We start from the raw sequence: 21,691 nt of genomic DNA on the forward strand, positions 1-21,691 counted from the left end.
ATCACCTCACTTTAATAATTGCAAATGGATTTTAGAATTACTTAGTGAAGTGAGTAATTTGAAGAACTTTGTTGTGAATCATGACTTGGCACATGCACTTTTTCAAAAACATTCGGATTTGTGCTTATTGAAAGTTGGTGAAACAAGATTTGCCTCACATTATTACGACCACCCAAGTTTGCAAAGTGAAATCGTCTTTGGAGAAAATGGTCATGGATGATGAATGGAAGAATTATAAGGGGGATAGGGGAATTGAAGCCAAAACTCGTGAAATAAAATCCCTTATAATGAATGATGAGAAGTGGGATAGTATTGACTACTTTTTAGAATTTATAGAACCAATTGTTGATATGCTTAGAAGTACCAATATTGATGGTCCAAATTACATCTCATCTATGATATGTGGGACTCAATGATTGAGAAGTTCAAGAAAGTAATCTTTGAGCATGAGGGGAAAGATCTCATTTCCGGTCAATCAAACTTTTTTGATACTATTCATGATATTCTTGTGGCTAGGTGGAACAAAAGCAACACCCCCCTACATTGTATGGCACACTCTTTGGTTCCCAAGTATTATCATGAATCATGGCTTCAAGGAGAAAATGGAATTCGGAGGCTAGCCCCTAATGAAGATAGAGAAATTTCATTGAATAGAATGAAGTGCTTTCAAAGGTACTTTAAAAATTCTAATGAAATGAAACAGGTCTCATTGGAGTATGGATCCTTTTGTAGTGGAAGTGGTTATTTTGGTGAGCCTCATGTGATTGAGGCTATGATGTATGAAGATTCTCTTTCTTGGTGGGCTAATCACAGGGTCCCGGCTTCACTTTTGCAACAATTAGCTTACAAGTTGCTTACTCAACCGGCTTCTTCCTCTTGTTGTGAAAGAAATTGGAGTACTTATTCTTTGATTCACAACATCAAGAGAAATAAGTTGACAACTTCAAGAGCCGAAGATTTAGTGTTTGTACATTATAATCTAAGGTTGCTATCTCGCAAGAAAGAAAAATATATAAATGGGCCGAGCAAGTATTGGGATGTTGGTATGTCTACATTTTCTTTACTATTTTCCTCATTTATTTTGCATGACCATTTTTTCTCTTTATATAAAATCTTCTAATATATCTATTCTTTTTAATGTATTATAGGTGGAGATCGGTTTGATATTGATGAGACAACTAATGGTCAAACTGAACTATCAATAGATGAACCTCAGATTGAAGGTGTGGTATTTGAGGAAGAATTTGAAGATTTGGAAGAAGTTGAAGAAGATGCGGAAGAATAGCTAACTTAAATAACTTGACAATTGACATTTGACAATACTTTTTGTTATGTATTAGCTATGAGTTATGAGTTATGACTTGAGTTAAGTTGAGATAATCTCTTGTTTTTTGTTAAATAGTAATTTTTTACTTGGTGTATTGAATATTAATTAGTAATTATGAGTATCTTTGTTTATGTCTTAAATCTTAAGTTTTTTTAGTTTTCCACTTTCACTTTGTTTCAAAAGATACTATCCTTGGTCTAAGGTTAGTTCTTCTTTTCAAATTTTAAAAATTCTTTTAGTTATATATTTAGGCGGAATGACCTAGGAGACCATTGTACTTGGCTCCATTTGTCAGTTGGATCCTCCCACTCACAAATTTGACAACTGAACCCTTAAACCCATTAAAACATAATGTTTTAAACCCTTTTATGGATGAGTTATTAGTGCGTGTACTACAATTGAGTAATGCCACATAGGAAATTATATGTTGAATGTCTAAAAAAACCTATTCCACCTCAGATCTTTGTTGAATAAAAAATTAAACAAGAAAGGATCTTGTTGGGACAGTTCTTTTTTAATTAATTTTTTTTTCTTTCCTTTGCGTCTGTGAATGAATATGAAGAATCTGGTTGGCGCCAGTTTATGAATCCTCTATTTTCATATGTATTTTTGGTGGTTAACTATGATTAGAGCTTGTTGCTGGATAACTGAGTGGAACATTCAACTGATTAAAGCTTCATAGTTCGATTGCAACTCAATTTTCTTTTAAATATTTTTCATGCTTTTTAATTCTATATACCTATACATCGTTTTTAGATCTGGATATATATATATATATATATATATATATATTAGTGCAATAGTTAGTTTTAAGGGAGTGTAAAAGTCTTTACTTTTTGTTTAGTGTAATGGGTTCTAATGAAATCGCCTCCAATTCTCGTGTATGCCAAATTTAGGATTTAACAACTTGTAGTAATTATCGTGTGATTTTTGCAGAGTTTTCTTCTTCTTTTTTGTGTGTTTGACAAAATTGAAAAAATTCTAGAAAAATTACTAGGTGTTTAATGAGATTGGAGAAATTTTTATTTTTTTGGAGTGTTTAATGAAATTGGAGAAAGCTTAAATCTTTTCTTGTGTGTTTGATGAAAATGGAGGAAAATTAAATATTTGTTCAGGTGTTTGATGAAATTGCAAAGATCCATTTTTTCTTTTTTCTTTGGTGTTTGATGAAATCGAAGAGAGATTGCTATATGAAAGACTACTGGAATTTATGGGTATGATCAGAAGATTAAGAAGGAGAAAGAAAATTTTGTGGAGACAGAATATTGGAGAGGAAAAATCGAGTGAAAGTCCAAAAGGAGCTTAAAGTTTGATTAACAATGGTGTTAGGAATAATTGGGGAAGAAGATGATTGTTATAAAGGTTAAAATATGTGTATCCGACGCACTTTCACAAAAATGCCATATAGGATGACAAGTCAGAAAAAGGGGTTTAAAATATTGGATTTCAACGAGTTTAAGGGTTCAATTGGTAAAGTGGTGAGTAGGAGGGTCCAATTGACAAATGAAGCCAAGTAAAATGGCCTCTCAGGTCATTTCGCCATATATTTATGCTATTGTAATATGCTTTTAATGTTTAGTTGTTATTTTGTTGTGTTCATAGGAAAAATGAAGAGCAATCTCATATTGGAGAATGAAAATTGAATTCTACAATATACATGTAAGTTTATCACAACATATCTCTCAAATTTAGAATATCTTTATTACTGTTATAAAATAAACTAACTTCAGAAATTAATAAGGAGAGATGGTAAGAGAAAGAGAGAGAGTTGAGAGAATTGAGTGTGCATTTTTCATTGCAGAAAACGAGTGCCTTTTATAGGCAAAGCTGAAGAAAAAAACACGTGCTACAGTGCAACTACAGTGCAAAATGCGTAATTCTTCAGTGATTTTACTGTTCATCTGAAAATACTATTCACTACAGTAAAAATGGGTCACACGGACATTCACTTTATCTACTTTTTTCAACAATAACTATATTTTTATAATATTGAATATTTTTAGCCGAATCCCTGCACCCGTATCCATACTCGGATTCGCATCCCCGACTCTTAAAATTTAGATTTTGCCAAATCCGCTCTCGGATTCTTATCCGTCTCGGACACCCACACCCGAGTCCGAGCAACTTAGGTGGACCCAAACCAACAAATAAGGGTCACTATGTGACATACATGCCCGGAATATTGAGGGTTCAAAATTATCCAATTAATTTCTTTAGGCAAAGTGGGTCCATGAGTTCAAGGGAAGAAAGACAACATCTTGTAATACTCTCTTTATTCTGATTGGTCTAAGCTTATCCAAGCAAACATTAAATATAAAGTTGGAACTGCATAACATTTTAAAGCAAGCGGACCCAAAGGTAGATTGTACAACCACTTATTATGAATTTTGAGATGGTATATAATGAAAGCAATAACACCAATAGTTACTACTCAACCCCAACTTAGTTGGCGTGAGTTATATGAATCCTCAAAAACCACATCAATCGAAAGTAGGACTAATAAACTTGAATGTATCATCCCACTCATTTGAAAGTAATAATCAGCCTAGTCAAGATGTTCTTCTTGGATCATTCCCTTAGACACCAGTAAATATACCCCCCATGTAAAGGAGAGTCAACTGATTCTAAATCTTCAATAAGACTTTAGAAGTCCATGATAACCATTGAATGTCTATCGTGTACATTTCTTTCTTCTTCATATCTTCTTACATTAAGATCACCTCCTATTCCTTAACGCCAATCCCAATAGCATTTCAGTACTGAAAGCTCTAGCTGCAAGTTCCCTCCGATTCCACTAGCTGGGCCATATACTTCCATGAATGTTGAACTACGACTCAGTGTTGTTGGATAGCAGTGAAACTATCCAGCAGTGGAACTGAATGTACTCCCCAAATAGTCTCCTTAACAGGCATAATCTCTTTCGTACCAAAACATTACAATTCCTTGATTGTTCCATTCTTACTGTGAAAAAGCTAAGTCAATCAACCTATTTCGCCAAATACTACACTCCAAATGAAGACCCGAATAATCTGCTTAGGTCAAACAATAAGTGTTGGTTCTACATCTCTGTGTCAGTAACTTTATAGTCCTATCACCTATGTCTTTTGCCTACCACTCAACCCCTTGAATATTCCGACTGATGGTCTTTTGTATAGTATAGACAATAAGCCTAAATTTCATCTTATCATCTCTATCACCATAATCTACATTAAATTCTAATTTCTATCATTTTCTAAAGCCCTAATATCTTGAGCTGCTAGGACATTCGGAAGCAGCAAATATTATGTCTTCTTTCAAATGATGTTTTTGCATTGCCGTCAAAACCATTAAAACTTGCCTCCAGTCAAATAGTAATTTTCAAGATATTCTTCATATTGCAATCAGAAGTTCCCACAGCCCTCGCTTTTAGAAAATCATAACACTTGCATGTTATTCCAATGTTTAAAAACCAAACAAACATTTTAAGTATTATTTTAATTATTATTTTTTTGAAAATAAGACTATTTTAATATATTCATCCACCATTAATATTAATAGAAAGTCAAATTGAAATCCTAAACTGCAAGTCAAGTCAAGGGCGTATGCAGGATTTTGTACAAGCGGTGTTGACATTAAAAAAATCAGCAATCAAGTAACTGTTACAAAATCATTCTAACAAACACATAAATCGAGGTGGATCCTTGCTTTAAATATGATGAGTTCAAACTTTTTAACATTTTATTACTGAAATTACGTTCACATTCCATTCCAAAGCAAAACGGTAAAAACAAATCTAAGCTAAGTCTAAAACCAATACTTAATAGCACAAATCTCAAAGAATATCTATAAAATTTATTTTTGTTCCACTAACAAAAAATTATTAACCTTTATTAGCTTGATGGAAGTTAGGAAAGTATAGTGTAGAGAACAGCATAGTCATTTTTGAAATATCACTAAAAAGTTCTGTTTTCCCCTAAATTTCACAATTTTATAGGTTTCTCCCTGAGGACGACATGAACAGATTCGATCAGAAATTTGAGCTAGACCATGAACACTTCACTGTTGGAAGACAACATTCACTACCAACCAAAAAAACTGGCACACAACAGTTAACAGGTAACCATCTTGAAATTACTTACCACTACTCTGTTTTGCATTGTTTCAATGTCCTTGTGCCTTTCTAAGAACTTAGAGAAACTTGGATCCTGAAAAAATTCAAAGAACAATGAACAACTTATGTGTAAGAGCTTTTCACCCTTAATATCAACAAATAAGAGTTGTACAACCTCTATGGCTATATCCTTCAACAAATATAAAAAACGGAATACAACCAGTAATCAAGTAGAAGGAACTCATACTAGATGTACAATGCCCTCCAAAGCACATTTCTGAAAAAAAACGAAGCTACTTGTATTTTTTCAGTGAAAAGATAAGTATTATTGATACATCATAAAGTTTGTGTAGGAGTATATTACAACAAAAAAAAATACTAGAAAAGCATTGTACCATCTATTGTAAGCTTTCAATACCCATAACAAGGTTTCCACGTCATTTACAAAATCCATCTTGATCCAACTATAACAACATATGCAATATAATCCCACATGTGGGGTCTGGGGTAGAGAGGTTGTATCTAATAAACCCTCGGCTTAAAGAACCTTTTTTGAAAGAGGTTACAAAAAAATTATGACAACATAATAGCACGATACAAAGCAAATAAAACAACAGATAGTATAACACATTGAAGAATAAGGAACTATGTGATTACTTGATAATACTACTAATAAGGAGAAGCGGGTGGAGACTAGCTCCCTGCTACTCCCACATAAAGGTGGAATTGTATTCCATCTATTATACAAGGAACTTTTCACATATTTCATGCTTCAACAATCTAGTCAATTTGTGGTAAATTTTGGCATCACTCAGTTCATGCGCAAAATACTGTAAAACATTTGTCATATCTGTGTTGCAACAAAACAACGTAAAAATTGGAGGGTTGACTGACTCTGTGTTGTTACTAATCATATAATGTCTGTTACACAACAGGTAGCCCCTCCTTTGCAGATTATCTTGATTCTTAGGTAAGACATGCTTCTCTAGATACCAGGCATACAAAATATATAACCTTGATCGGAGCCTTTGACTTTCATATTTGTTTCCAAGGGTTCAAAAACGAAACAGGGAACTCCAATTTCGAACTAGGCAGCAAGATTTCGTAGGGAAATGCCCTCTCCATTTATCTTCCATATCATTTTAACGTTACAAGACCTGATTCAGTTGACCTATTTATTATTAATTCCCATTGTTGTAACATGTTAAGCAAGCACCCTGAATATACATAGTCATAGGCTATCTCAATACCAAGTTTACATAGTAACCCAGGTCTTTTATCCTTTATACTTTTTGAGATAAGGGTAACTTTATATTCAAAAAAATTCATCCAAGAGATGATGAATTAGAAACTTACATCCCATAGGGCGATGTGCACACCCTCTAAAAGATATACAGAATTACAAGTTTCCTGTAAAATCAACTCTCTCTATGATTTTCCCTACCAATTCTTGTTTATACCAAACAAACAAAAGACTTGAGCATTTCATTTTGATCTTCTGACAACTCTCTTTTTTTTTATGAAAAGGGAAAGCCGAGCTGCTACACTTTAGGTGCACACAGGGTAAAACCCCCACTCTTACGCAATAGCTTGCAGACCACAGAAGAGAGGTAATCCACACTAAGCAAGCCCGGTGCGACGAGCTCGACCCAGAAGGCTAACCCCTTTCTTTCGTTGGCAAAGGGGTTTAGAACTTGAGACCTCCAACATGGAAGTCCAAAGCCCAAATCACTGAGTCACCCTGAAGGGTCTGAAAACTTTCTTTTTGTCCTTCAAAACATCTATCATTCCTTTCTTTACATAGAGTCCCCATATACAGGCGGGTATAATCTTCCACCAGTCTTCCTTTCTCCCTTTGTTACCAATTCCTGTCCAACTGCTAATGAGCTCCCTCGTTGTCTTTGGCAACACCCAGCTAACCCCTAATATACATAAAAAAATATTCCACAAATTTGTGGCTACTTTACAGTGAAGACGCGGATGGTTATTTACCTCTGTTTTCTGCTCACACATAAAACACGTTGAACAAAACTGCATACCCTTTTTTTATGCCTCATGGGTATGGCAGGCTTTTCTTATGAGCCAAGTAAAACAAGAAACTTTTAATGGGCTTCACGTCTTCCACACTAGTTTCCAAGGCCAATTATCTGACAATGATTACATTCATCCTCCAATAGCAAGATTTAACTGGGAACACTCTTTTGCTATGCAATCTCCAAATTTGTTTGTCCTTTCCTTGAGATATATCTAGTGAGGTATTTAGCACCTCCAAAAACTTGGCCACATCTTCAATTTCCCAGTCATTCAAAGCCCTCTTGAACACTAAGTTTCACCCTTGTTGGCTTCATACTTGGTCAACAGAATCAGATCTTCGAAGACTCAAAGTATAGAGGTGTGGAAATAAGCTCCTCAGGCTATCATCCCCTCTGAAACTTTCATTCCAGAAATCTAATTTTCAGGTCATTACCCACACTGACATAGATATTGTTATTGAAACCTGGCCACAACCTTTTAATGGTCTTCCACACACTACATCTAAAAGACCCCATCACCTCCTCAGTAGTCCATTGAATAAGCAAGCCATATTTCCCTACTATGAACCTTCTATATAGGGCTCCCTCTTCAGTACAGAATCTCCATAACCATTTTTGTAGTAATCAGTTATTTTGGTTGTTTAGGTTTCTCAGGCCAAGGCCACCTTGGTTTTTGTTCAAAGTAAGTATCTCCCGTTTCACCATATTGTAGCCTCTCTTCTCTTTGTTTCCTTGCCAGATGAAGGATCTTCTCATTCTATTGATTTTCTTCACAATGCTTTTGGGGATTGGAAACAAACTCATCATGTAGAAAGGTAGCCCATCCAAAATTGACTTGATGAGGGTCAACCTACCCCCCATTTATAGATACCGACTTTTCCATCTAGAGAGCCTTTTTTCACACCTCTCCATTACCTCATTCCATACTTTCAATTCTTTGTCTTTTGCTCCAATAGATCTACGGGTACTTTGTAGGCAAAGAAGCTACCTGACATCCTAGATTTTCAGATAGACTTTGTAAAATGTCTACCTGATTGATTGGAAAGAGGAAACTTTTTGACCAGTTAACATGAAGATGGGGATATCGACGACGATGTTTCACACCGTATCGGTGCAGGGTGGATGAAATGGAGGCTCGCCTCCGGAGTGCTGTGTGACAAGAAAGTGCCACCAAAACTCAAAGGCAAGTTCTACGAAGTGGTGGTTAGACCGACTCTATTGTACGGGGTGGAGTGTTGGCCAATCAAGAAACTTCATGTTCAGAAGATGAAAGTCGCGGAAATGTGAATGCTGCAGTGGATGTGTGGGCACACTAGGATGGATAGAATTAGAAATGAAGATATTCGAGACAAAGTGGGAGTGACATCGGTGGAGGACAAGATGCGGGAAGCGAGACTGAGATGGTTTGGGCATGTGAAGAGGAGAGACACAGATGCTCCAGTGCGGAGGTGCGAGAGGTTGGCTATGGACGATTTCAGGAGGGGCAAAGGGAGGCCGAAGAAGTATTGGGAAGAGGTGATTAGACATGATATGGCACAGTTGCAGCTTACCGAGGACATGACCTTAGATAGGAGGCTGTGGAGGAATCAGACTAAGATAGTGGGCTAGGTGGCCTATCTTTTCTCCATAGTAGTCGTAGTCGCGCTCATTTGTTTATTAACATATGATTTTTGCATGGGATTACTGCTTATATTAGTTGGCCTAGTTTACTTTGGGTATCCTATTTTATCTATAGTAGTTAATGCTCCTTTATCCCCGATCTTTCCTACCCTGACTTTATCGCTCTCATTATTCATATTTTTATATTGTTTGCTATATGCCTGGCTCTACTGACCTATGTCTTGTTTTCCTTGTTTCTCCTCCCTTGTTCTTCTCTCTTAAGCCGAGAGTCTTTCGGAAACAACCGCCCTACCTTTTAAGGTGGGGGTTAGGTCTGCGTACACTCTACCCTCCCCAGACCCCACATGGTGGAAATATACTGGGTTTGTTGTTGTTGTTGTTGTAACATGAAGTCTTGGGATGCCCTCAAATATTGTAAGGATTGCTCTTAGATGTCTGATTTGTGCCACTTCTGCCTCACAAAAAAACAAGGCATCATCTGCATAAAAAAGGTGTGATTTCAAATATCATCACTCTTTCTTGTTTGAGCACTAAATCTTTTTAACCACCCGTTCCCCCCCCCCCTGCATAGTCAGAAGGAACAAAAAAGGTCAAATTGGATCTCCTTGTCTAAGACCTCTATGTGATTGAAAAACTCCTTCAGTTTGCCATTTTAATGAGTGAGAATCATACACTTGAAATGCAAAATTGTATCCATCATATCCATTTATCTCAAAAGCCCATGTCTTTTAGAATTTTTAGTAAGAAATTCAAATTGACATGAACATAAGCTTTTTCAATGTCTAGCTTGCATTGGATGCTTGGTTTCTTCTGATTCACCCTAAAATCTACCAATTCGTTTGCCAATAGAGTAGCATCCATGATTTGCCTTCCTCTCAGGAATGTCATTTGATGTCCATCAACTAGCTTCCATGTAACTGTTTTCAATCTTTCAGTGATCATCTTGGAGATGATCTTGTAAACCCCTCCAATTAAGTTGATTGATCTGAAATCCTTTATTACTACTGCTTCGGTCTTCTTTGGGATCAAAGCTACAAGAGTAGCATTAAATGATTTCTCAAAGAAGCTCCTCTAGTGGAAATTGAGGCTCGTTTGCATTAGGTATTCCTTCAGAATGTCCCAACATTCCTTGAAGAAAGACATGGTGAAACCATCAGGGCCTGGAGCTTTGTCACCATCACACCGCTGAATGAACTGTAGTACTTCTACTTTTGTGAAAGGCCTTTGCAACCATTCATTTTCCTCCACCGAGAAAATTGGACATTCCTCAAACTCAAAGAAAGGTCTCCATGATTCAGATTCTGAGTAAAGCTTGGAGTAAAAATCAATCATGGCCTCTCTGATTTCTTTAGGTTCCTGGGTTTCTTCACCGCTCACCACTAGCCTATCAATTGTGTTATACCCCCTGTGAGTTGTGGGCAGTCTTTGGAAGAATTTAGTATTATTGTCTCCTTGCATCAACCACAGAGCTCTAGATTTCTGCCTCCAACTACCTTCTTCATGCTTTGCTAATACTTCCAATTCCGCTAGTATTGTTGCTCTTATCAAAATCTCATCTTTAGACAATTCCCTCTCTTCTTGGATTCTGTCCAACTCAAACATAGTAGGCTATTTTTCCTTCTGGCTATTTCATTAATGGTCTGTTTGCTCCACTCTTTCAACTTTTATTTCAGCATCTTCAACTTGCTGCTAAGTCTGTACTCTAGGCATCCTTCTACCACAAAGCCACTCCACCAACCCTGCACCATCTCATTGAAACCATCTACTTTGAGCCACTAATTTTCAAATTTAAAATAGGTTTGCCTATGCTCCCAGTTCCCACATTCTAAGAGTATTGGACTGTGATCAAAAACTGTTCTGGGAAGTATGCTTTGTCTGATATTTTTGAAACACTCTTCCCACTCCATGGAATAAAGGAATCTATCTAGCCATGCAACACTTTGGTGATCAGATCCCCTGAACCAAGTATATTTCCCCCTAAACATTTTTGGGTCATGTAATTCCAAGTCTTCAATCCACCTAGAGAAATTAGTCATGATATTGGTAACTCTACTGCACCCTTTTCTTTCTTCCATGTGTCCAATTTTGTTAAAGTCTCCACCAGTGATCCGAGGGCCTTCACATAGTTCCTTCATTGCTTCCATTTCCTCCAAACACTCTAGCTTCACACTCCTGCTATGTGGACCATATACTCTAATAAAGAACCATGAGAAAGAGTTTTCTGCTGATTCAAACTTGAAAGTAATTGAGTAGTCCCCCTCCTCCACCTTTGCGCCAGCCCATATTCTACTATACCACATGATTAGGATTCCCCTCTTGCTTCCATCTAGTTCTCTATAGCCACATCTAATCCATGTATATGATCATAACTGTTTGGCAATCACCTATATTTCTTTATTTACCTATGTTTCCTGAAGGAAAACACATCCACTTTCCATTTCTGCAAACATGTCTTAACAATATTTTTGTTAGAGATGTTAAGACCCCTCACATTCCATGAAAGAAGTTTAAGATTCATTTAAATGTTAAATTGAGATCCCTGCCCCTATTTCTGACCCCTTTAACCTCTTTGTTTAGGCTAGATTAAAGGTTCTTTAGTTCATTCTTTCCTATCCCCCAGCTCTATGGGGTTGTAGATATTAATCCTTGCCCTTTGTTGCCTAGCATCGATTTCCTCTCATCAATTCTCATGAGTAGTGCTAGTGTTTCCTTCTCAAGCCCCTCGAAGGCTACCCCATAAGTGTTACTTAGTTCCAGTATGTGTGAATTGACCCAGCTTGGTGCTTCAGTTTCAATCACTTCCTATTCAACCATATTTTCCATGGCCACTGTTTCTCCATCAAGTATCCGTTGAATTTGTAAATCCATCTCTCTTGTATCTGCTGAATTTCGATCATAGACCTATTCTCCTAACCAGTTCTTCTTTTCACGTCGTTGTTTTTGTTGGGTTCTACCCTTTCCACAACTTGCATGCAAGAAATTTCTGTTGGTATTGCTTTTGATGCCATGTTTTCTCTTGTGCTCAAGTCTGGTGAAATCGCCCAAGCTCTGAAAGCTTCTAAGAACTGTGAAGCCAGTTCTTTTCTGTTTAAGACCATTAAATGACACCTCATGCACCTTACGTGCCTTCCCTTTTAAACTTAGGAGGATTTAAATTCACTTCAATGAAGTCATGGCCCAATAGCTCTTTTGGGCCCAACTTTTCTTTTTTTGGTGGATCCTTTTTAGGTTGAGGACAAAAACAATTGGACCCCACTAGTACTACCCCACTAGCACATGGCCTAGGGTTTGACTATGCCCTGCCTAACTTTTCTTTTTCAATAAATTCTTTTTCAGCTGAGGCAAAAAGTGCTCGACTTCACTAGTACTAATGGTAGCACATGGCCTAGGGTTTGACTCTTCCCTACCCATCCCCACATGTTATATCTCTAGCATCATCAGTCTTTTTACCCATTAAATTATCCCCGACATCCGTTGGGTAAAGGATTTATGTTGTTTGTCTTCACCCGTCTCCACCTTCACCGGAAATTCAACCCTGGTTTGCATAGGGAAGATTAGTCCGCCATTTTCAACCTTTATCTCCCTCAAAATGTTCCTGCCATCCCCACGGATCTTGATTCTTGGCCATTTCAGATGGTTTCGAAGATTTGTTTCCTCTTCTATTTTGATCCATCCCCCTACAGTGGTCACCTATTGATTTGAGGACCTTCCAAGTCCATAGGTGAAGTGGGAGTCCCAACTATCTTGACCCAGGTTGTGTCAGGACCATTTTCTTGTCAATGGTTCCACTTCAAGTGTTCCATCATTGTAGCCTTACTGGTACTTTCAACTAGTACCAGTCCTCCTTCCATGACCAATTCTGCAATTATTTTGGGATTAAATTCGAAGAAACAAAACATTCCCCATCTTATAAAAATTTAGGCCATGTGCTTGTTTCCAAAGATTGGTAGCCCACCTTCTAACTTCTGAGAGAGTTACCGAGGCATTAAACATAACTACCAAACTTCTCTTCAATACTTTATTAGGAGTTATTACGAAGTCTTTGAAGTTGATGATTCCTCCAATTTTTATTGTAAAGTCAACCTTTTGGTCTTTTCCATCATTGTTTGCCCATTTAAAGTTTCCAACCATCTCTGCATAAGGGACATTATTATCAATTTGCCTATATTCCCCAACGACATTCTTCATCATGTGTGTGTTAATGAAACTTGCTAGCTTCTCGGGTATAGCCATCCATCCAGAGTTGAGAGTCATTTCTAGAATAATGAGAACTATTTTCCTTTTCCCCCCTTATATTTATCAAACTGATGTATCTTGCAAACTTATTGTAGTTGTGCGCACAAAAAATCTCTAACAAGGCTTTTGTCTTCTTCCATCTACGAACTATGTTTCCTTTAGATGCTTCTCTGAGGGTCTGAACTATCCATTCCATGGATATCTTACTGAAGAAGGTCCTTGTAATGGCATTTCTACTTCTATCGGTCCACTCATACAGATACTTGTGCTTGAGAATGTTCTCCATTGGTTAAAGCAAGGGATGAGAAAGGATAGGGAAGTAGGTTTTTGGTGGTCAAAAGGACCACTGGAGAGGGAGGAGAGAGAGTCTTTGGGTTTGGGGGGAGGGGGTTATAACTACTCAGGATGGTGTCTGGGAGCATTTTAGCTTTTTTGTACAGAGTCCATAACCATTTTTATAGTAAACAATTATGGAAGAATCTCCATCCATTTTTATGATTATATTTTTAGAATTTAGATCATATGTATTTATCCTTTATATACTTGAATCCAACACTTTATTAACTATCAATAGAGTGTTAGTAATTTGTCTCCCTTTCACAAAAATCATGTGACTTGGAAATCAGCTTAGGCGCCGATGAGCACATTGAACTATCCATGTGGCTGAGAGCCCTTACAGCCCAGGCACAACGACGCAATTACCAGGGGCACGCTCTACCACTGAGCTAATAGCCCGTCGTGCGAGCCTCCCACTGGGGGCCCGTTATGCAAAAGCAAGAGAAATTCCATCCCTCTCTTTTCTTTTTTCACCCCATGTCCCACACTGGGGAACATAGGGGCGTAAAAAGGGGGTCTTATCAACCTATTCCAACCTAGGAAAGCTTATGAGCTTGGTCTACGGCTATAATTTATAGATTAATTTAGGTCATAATTTATGCACACTATCAATCAACCCAATGGGTTTGAGATCTTTCAATTCAATGGTTGTTTTTCTTGGGAATCAGATGAAGGAGGTAGCATTCAAAGCTTCTTTCAAACCTTTCTTGTTGAAAACATAATGTCATAGCTTTCACAATGTCTTCTTCTTTTTTGAGAATAGCTTCACAATGTCTTCTTTTACTACATGCCAACACTTTTGGTAAAAACTATAAAGAAACCATGGGCCAAGGCCTTTATCTCCCATACTGTGTTTGATCACTTAAATGACCTTTTCTTGCTCAAAAGGCCTTGTCAACCATGAGTTTTTTTCACAATTGCCTTTCCTATGTTTCCCATTGGGAAATTAGGACTCCAATTCTCTGTTTCAATAGAGAGTTGATCACTCTAGAACCTCGTAGGGATCTTCATTAACCACCATTCTGTCCAATGGTTTTATCTTTGATGTGCCTTTATAATATTTCTATCTCCTTGTTTCAACCAAGGATACCTTGACATTTTCTCCACAGATTTCCTCACATCTAGTTATTTCTTCCAATTGCATTTGGATGTCTTCTTAATTAATTTAGCTTCCTCTAGATTCCTTCCTTTCATGACTCTGTCAAGTATTGCCATTTCCTCTAGCAAGTCTAACTTCTTTGTATAAAATTTCCTCCATATCTCAATTCCATTCTTTTAGTTTTAGTTTCAACAGCATCAGCTTTTTTGATAGAATGAGATCTAGACTTCCTACCACTACAAAAGAGCTTTCCCAATCTTTAATCCTCTCAGTGAAATCCTCTTTTTCAAACCACAAGATTACAAATTTGAAGTAATTGTCAATTGTTATTTTTCATTCAAACACCACATTGCAATAATAAAGGAAAATGATCTAATGCCAATTTTGATAAAGTAGACTATGCAATGACCCTTCAAGTCATTTCATCTGTTTTCGAATCTTTCCCGCGTTTAGAAATTTCCTATAGCGACTCCAAGTCATTTATGACTTGCTAGGACTAACAGTTCAGTCACTTGATCGTTCGTTTAAAACTTCATGTAGACGGCTTTAGAATGCAATTATGACAGTTCGTCTAGCTCTAGAACGTCGAGTTTGGTCTACGAGGACCTTTGATTCGGGTCTTGATGCTTTTGAGCTCATTCGAAGCTACTATGTGGATTTTGGTTAAAACGAAGCCTTGGATATAGGACCCACTCTTTGTCGAGACGACCTCAATTGGAAGTTTTGACATATCCGTTGAGTCTGAAATGTCGAAATTGGTGGGGTAACATAGTTTGTTCACATGCACGGGGTTCTGAACGAATCCTGAGTCCCCCGTCAGGGCATTTTTGCCAAGTCCACCTCGAGCTGGTGCAGCCTTTGCTCGTGCACTTCAAGTTGTTTTTCGCGTTTGCGGTCTTGGAGCCGCGTTCGCAGAGAGATGGCACCCCAACCCTTCGCGTTCGCGAAAAAGGTCAGAGTTTACCCGATCCTGTTGACCACCGCAATTGCGGCCATGGGCCTGCATTCACAGAAATCATTTAACTAGTCTTGTTTAAAAGACCTGTCCTAAAAAATGTGATCATATATTCAATTTGTGAAGTCAATTTCTTGATCATCTTAGCTCCGTTTGAGCTTGTTTTTGTTATGTTGTGTCGATAATTGCTAGATTTTCGTATTGGGATCACGAGCCTGTGTTAGGGACTCATTTTGGAGGTAAATTCTTGTCTCAAAGACCTCTTTAATGGTGTTTTATTGAAGCTTTATTGCATGAAATATTTTAGCTTGTTTCCAAGCTCGAATTGTGCCCGAATTCCTAGCACAAGCTCCTTGAGTTGAACGGGGGACCAATTGACAGAGTCAATTTTGAGATTCCCAATGTGGGTTCCATAGTGTCGTTGGCCCATCTTCAATTATTGTGATTGTGGTGTCAAAACGTCTATATTGACGTTGTGATCATTTATATGATAGTGTGACATCATTTGGAGGCAACTCAGAAAGAAGGGCTTCAATTTAGAGGTTGGAGCATGTGTGATTGTCTTCAAGGGAGGATATGGTCTACTTTCTTTTAGATTGTGCTCCTTGAGATAATGCTTAGTATAGATTGCATGTGAATTAGGATTGTATATGGCAAGTTTTAGAATCCCTTCCTTATTCCTATTTTCTTGATTCTCGTAGGGGCCTTAGACTAGTATAGTGTAGCAGAATCCTTAGCTTAGGCTAGAAATCCTTGGTTTATGGCTTAGTTTGGTGATGTTATCCTCTTCCAAAGCTGATGATAGATGCTTTAGAGTAGTTGGTGATCTAAGTGCCTTAGAATGAGTTCTTAGCAAGCCCTTAGAATTAAATTGTCCCTTGTAGTAATTGTTGTGGTTTGGTACCCTCCGCTAGTGCATGGAACCTTGTTGCTTGTTATAGTCGTAGGTTGGCATTAGATGTACTTAGTATTCGCATGAGTAGCACTTGTGGTTTAGGCTTGAGATTCTTGAGTTACCTTTTGGATTGTCGGTTCTTTATAAATTCTTTCATTTCTAGAGTTATGATGATCATTTTATGGCTTTATTGTTGAGTATGTTGAAATATGTTGGGCCCGAGGCCTTGGTCGAGGACCAGCTGGATTTCAGGTTAGTTTTCTATGCTTTGGGAGCAAGATTGTTTCTGCAATGGACATTTGATTGTTTAGCGGCTATTGTTTGGATGTTGGTTATGGCATGTATTGTATTGGTACTCACTTTCACGTATTTTGTCGTACGATCCCAGTAAAAACATTGATTTTCACAACTATTGTTGTTCGAGAAAGTTGATTTTACACTCTCTTTAAAACTGGTTTTAACGGGAAGCGTACGACCTTTACCACTTTGAAATATGGTTTTTCTGAGATAAAAAAGGCATCGAGGATGTGCTCACTTTTTATTTGATTGATCGGGGATACAGCCTACCCTTTCCATATCGGTTGGGTTACATATCTCTAGTACCATGACAGAGCAAATCTGATACTGTGACGAATAGGTTATGAAAGTCTTGGATCGAGACCAAGCAATATATACGGACTTCCCAAGTCCCCTATGGGTCCCCTCTGTCCATGTGACACATTGAAAAGGAGTACCACCTGCGTAGGTCCTACCTGGCATGTCAAGGGTTTGTCTGCACCCATCAATCTTATGGGGATCAGTTGGGTTATGTTTGCTATTGTGTACCTTCTGGCTTATGGGGGTCGAATTAGGTTATTGTTTGATTATATATTTGTGTATCTTGTGTCGGTTTGATAGTTGGTTGTATGAATGATTTGGACTTGCCTCTATATTGGAGCTTCCTAATTTGGTCGGGTTGGACTGGCCTTTTGGTTGTTATGATGTGTAGCGGTGGTTACCATTGTTATATCTCCGGTTAGTTGACTTACGTAATGAACTTTTGTAGTGACGAGGTTGTTGGGCTAGCGCCTCCAGGTATGTTCCCTTGTCTTAGTTACTTGCTTCTTTTATCCTATCCCTTGTCTCTGTTTCCTTTCATTGCATGATATCTCTTCTTTAGCTGCTTGTACTGTACATTCCTTACTTACATGTTATTTATACTTACTTTGTCTTTAGAGCTCAATCGGCCTATGCTTATTGAGTACCGCTTGTTGGTACTCATACTACACTTCTGCACCTTGCAGATCATAATATGAGCTCTCACCGTTGACGTGTATCTCGTGCAAAGCAGCTTTTGGATTCAAAGACTAGGGTGAGCTCCTCGCATTTGAAATTGCCAAACTCCCTTTGTTTTGACTAGGATTAATCTTTACTTTGCATTCAGAGACGGTTTTATATGTATTTTATTTACCTTGCACTCTATTGAACTTAGTAGCTCGACTACCGACAGATACACCTCTTTCCTTTATTTTAATGTTTGTTCCTTACTTTCTATATGTTTCTTTTCCGCATGATAGCCTGTTGCTTCTAGTTTCAAGCTGTGGGTTTGGCTTACCTACTGATGGGTGTTAGTAAGTGTCATCATGACCTGAGATTTCGGGCCGTGATAGATTACTTCGTAAATCTTGAAGTTTCATCCCATTTGAGAACTTAACTCAATCAATCCTTAAAGTTGTCTTTCATTATCCCCTTTACTACGAAAGTAGCAGAAATGAGAATACTTAGATGGATGTGCGACCATAATAGGAAAGATAAGATGAGGAATGGAGATATATGGGGCATGGTGGACACGACCATAAATAGGAGAACGTGGAGGTCAAGGATTAGGATAGAAGGTTAGTAGGTAGTCACGCGATTTCTTTCTTCTCTGTGGGAGATATGGTCTTAGTTTAGACCATATTTCCTACATTATTATCATTATTCTAGCATTGGCTTACTCTTCAATTTATAACTACTATTATTTCTTTAACTTTGGTATTTGTATTATTTTTGTGACAACACTTTTTCTTCAATATTTTCATCATTGCTTTTTTACTCTGGTACTTTTCAAACCTGTTTTTGAAAAATGCTTTTCTTGAGCCGAGGATAAATCGAAAAAAACCTCTTTACCTCACAACAAGTTAAGGGTAAGGTTTGTGTACACCCCTACCCTTCCCATTCCAGATCCCACTTGTGGGATCACACTAGTATGTTGTTGTTAACTTGTTATATTGTTGGTAGCAAGGAGTTGCACAATGAGTACAAAAGTGAAATGTTAGCTCCAATACAACATGTTTTTAAGCTAGGATCAAAGAGCTAAAAAAATGTAGAGCACCAAAAAATGGGGTATCAAGCTAGAGCACTATAATAATAGGTTGTCAAGCGAGGTTAAGAGAGCTAATAAAGTAAAGTGAAGGAAGAACCATTATTTACAAGGGCAAGGTTATTCCCCTTTTAACCTTAGTGTGACAACGCTATATCAATGGTGAATTACCCAATTCCAATTTTCTATAAAATCAAAAAAATGGATCTTTTGGTATAGCCTCTTCTTTCCCTTGTATCAGATAATATGGAAGTTTCCCCAAAACACCTATGGTCTACAAACATAAACATAAACCCTTAAAAGTAGTCATGTCAAAGTACAAATCGTCTCGATCACCGATAAGACCACAAATATTTGAGAAATGCCACTTAAAATTCAGAAGAATGCTTTCGAATTTTATGGTGAGACTTCAAGCTAAAACTGCCACAGTTTCCTTTCCAAACCCTTTTATCCCATAAAATGAACAAACCTGTTTCATTGCATTCTACCTCAAAACTAGAACCCCCCCCCCCCAAACTAAACCCCATAAACTTTGTTGGCCTTCAATTGCTTTTGTTGTCTATCTTGGTGAAAAGTTATATGGCTCCCCTTCAAAGCCTCTAAATCAACCCTCGTTTGTTTCCTAAGCTTTAAAATGTATTTGCTAAACCAAACAATTCTTTCCGTTTCTGCATTAGCTATTGTTTGCCAAGTACCCACTGTTTAATTGTTTGGTGAGTTGTATCCCAAAGCACTAGTCAAGCTCAAGAAAACCTTGTGTGTACCTATTGATTCGACCATATAATCTTTGTCATCAAATGATCTCCCAAGCTTTCTTACTTCGTGATGAGCCATTGTTGGTATACTTTCCTGCTTCTTCATGAGCCATTGTTGGTGAATTTTTGCTCGGAGATTCAGCTTTGTAGAGAAGAAAGTCTATTTAAGGAATGGGCACCATTACCATCAAATACTAGGTCTTATAGCATGTAGTCACTAGATCCAGTTCCATTGTTTCTTTGAGTGTATGCCTAAAATATTTTGAGCCTGACTTGGGCCTTTGCCTTTCCCATCATGCTAAAGAAGTTGATGTAATTGGGGAACAACATGGGCCTTTTTCCTTTATAGTAGCATCGGGTTTCTCAACGAAGGCCCAAACAAAGAGAGAACTAATGACTTATTAAACAAGGGCATCTTCATCCCTTCAAACCCACTTGGCTTCCCTCGATTGCCTTCCTTAGATTTGAATTTTTGAAACCTCCCAAGTGTCATCAGAACCCTTCTTATATTCGATGGTACAAGCTATTGCCACGTAATACACCCTTCCTTTTTTTCCTAAAGGACTCGTGATCTCTCAGTTGTTACTGCCATGCCCATTTTAATCTGTGCTAATAGTGGCTATCTCAACTGATATAGCGACTTCAAAATCCCAATACCAGAATCAAGAACTATTGATGCCACGATTAAGTTCAAAGGGCAAAAAAAAGGGCAGCCCGGTGCACTAAAGCTCCCGCTATGCGCAGGGTCTAGGGAAAGGCCCGACCACAAGGGTCTATTGTACGCAGCCTTACCTTACATTTTCTGCCAGAGGCTGTTTCCAGGCTTGAACTCGTGACCTCCTAGTCACATGGCAACAACTTTACCAGTTACTCAAAGGGCATTTAACTCGAATTCTTGCCCATATGAGATCATTCCTCAACTTTGACTCTTTCCCAATCTTAAGCAAATCCCAAACTTCTACCCTATATTTTGAAAGAACATGTCAGACCATAGTTGAAAAGGAGCCCCTAATAACATCCACTTTTCGATTCCCACAAATCCAAATCCAAAGTTGTGTTCGTGTATCTCCAAAGCCAACATTTATCATCTGAGCCTTCATTTTCGAATGAAGCTCAAATAAAAAGTGAAACCAATGCACTTTGTATATTGGATCGACTTGATACTTTGTAGTGTACCCAGCTCGCAACACCAAAGCAGGTTGGAATTTCGTTGAAACCATTCGAAAATTTCCTACCAAACAATTTGCATATGCCCTGCTGCTCTTTGTTTTGCAAACAATTTGCACAAGCCATGTCCTTTTTTCATCAACTACATTGCCTTGGCATAACTATAAAACTGAAGAACATTTGGTAGTCTAGCTTTATCATCAAATCTTCGTATCTTTCTTGCAATATCCTCCCAATAATTATCAAACTTAAATTCTGGGAAGATTATACTGTTTTTCCTCTCACCTTGTTTCAAGCAGATGGCAGCAAATCTTATGTGGATGTTGAAATTTTGTATCATCAGGTATACATACAGCTGCTTGGATTGGTTCCACTTTCTGTAATCTTTGCCTCTGCTATCTAAAGCTGCTAACATCATGTGACAAGCCACAGCAACATAAAGTTGATGGTCATTCTTCTGATGTCATTTCTTCTTGCACCAAATATTAGCAAACTACTGCATGTACCCATACTACATACTTATACACATTGGTATAAGAACAATCTTGTAGCCCAGTCCATGAACATAGGGAACTATTGTACCCTACAGGACTGAATTTTTCAATCAATTGAAGCTCAGTGTACTATTTACAATACTTTGGTATACTATTCCAATAAAATTACATAAAAATAATTTTGAGAAAGCATTCCAACATAAAAATGTCAAACAAACTACATACGAACATAAAATGATATCTTGGGATAAGCATCAAGGAATGCAGATTCAAAAGAATAAACCACTCTAGAACAGAAGATGGTACATCAACTGCGTATTAACACATAATCCCAAAGAAGTCT

The 21,691-nt window shown here is 37.7% G+C and overlaps 1 protein-coding gene across 1 annotated transcript in view; it reads right to left on the reverse strand.

Moving 5' to 3' along the window:
* Positions 1-21,691, reverse strand: part of LOC129880488 (protein REBELOTE) — a 49,456-nt gene that overhangs the window by 12,346 nt on the left and 15,419 nt on the right. Inside the window, exon 7 of the mRNA XM_055954541.1 lies at positions 5,446-5,511. Within this exon, the coding sequence (XP_055810516.1) occupies positions 5,446-5,511 (66 nt within the window). The remainder of the gene's footprint in view (positions 1-5,445; positions 5,512-21,691) is intronic.

The sequence above is a fragment of the Solanum dulcamara genome, chromosome 2 (genome assembly GCF_947179165.1).
Source record: "Solanum dulcamara chromosome 2, daSolDulc1.2, whole genome shotgun sequence".
Classification (NCBI taxonomy): Eukaryota; Viridiplantae; Streptophyta; class Magnoliopsida; order Solanales; family Solanaceae; genus Solanum; species Solanum dulcamara.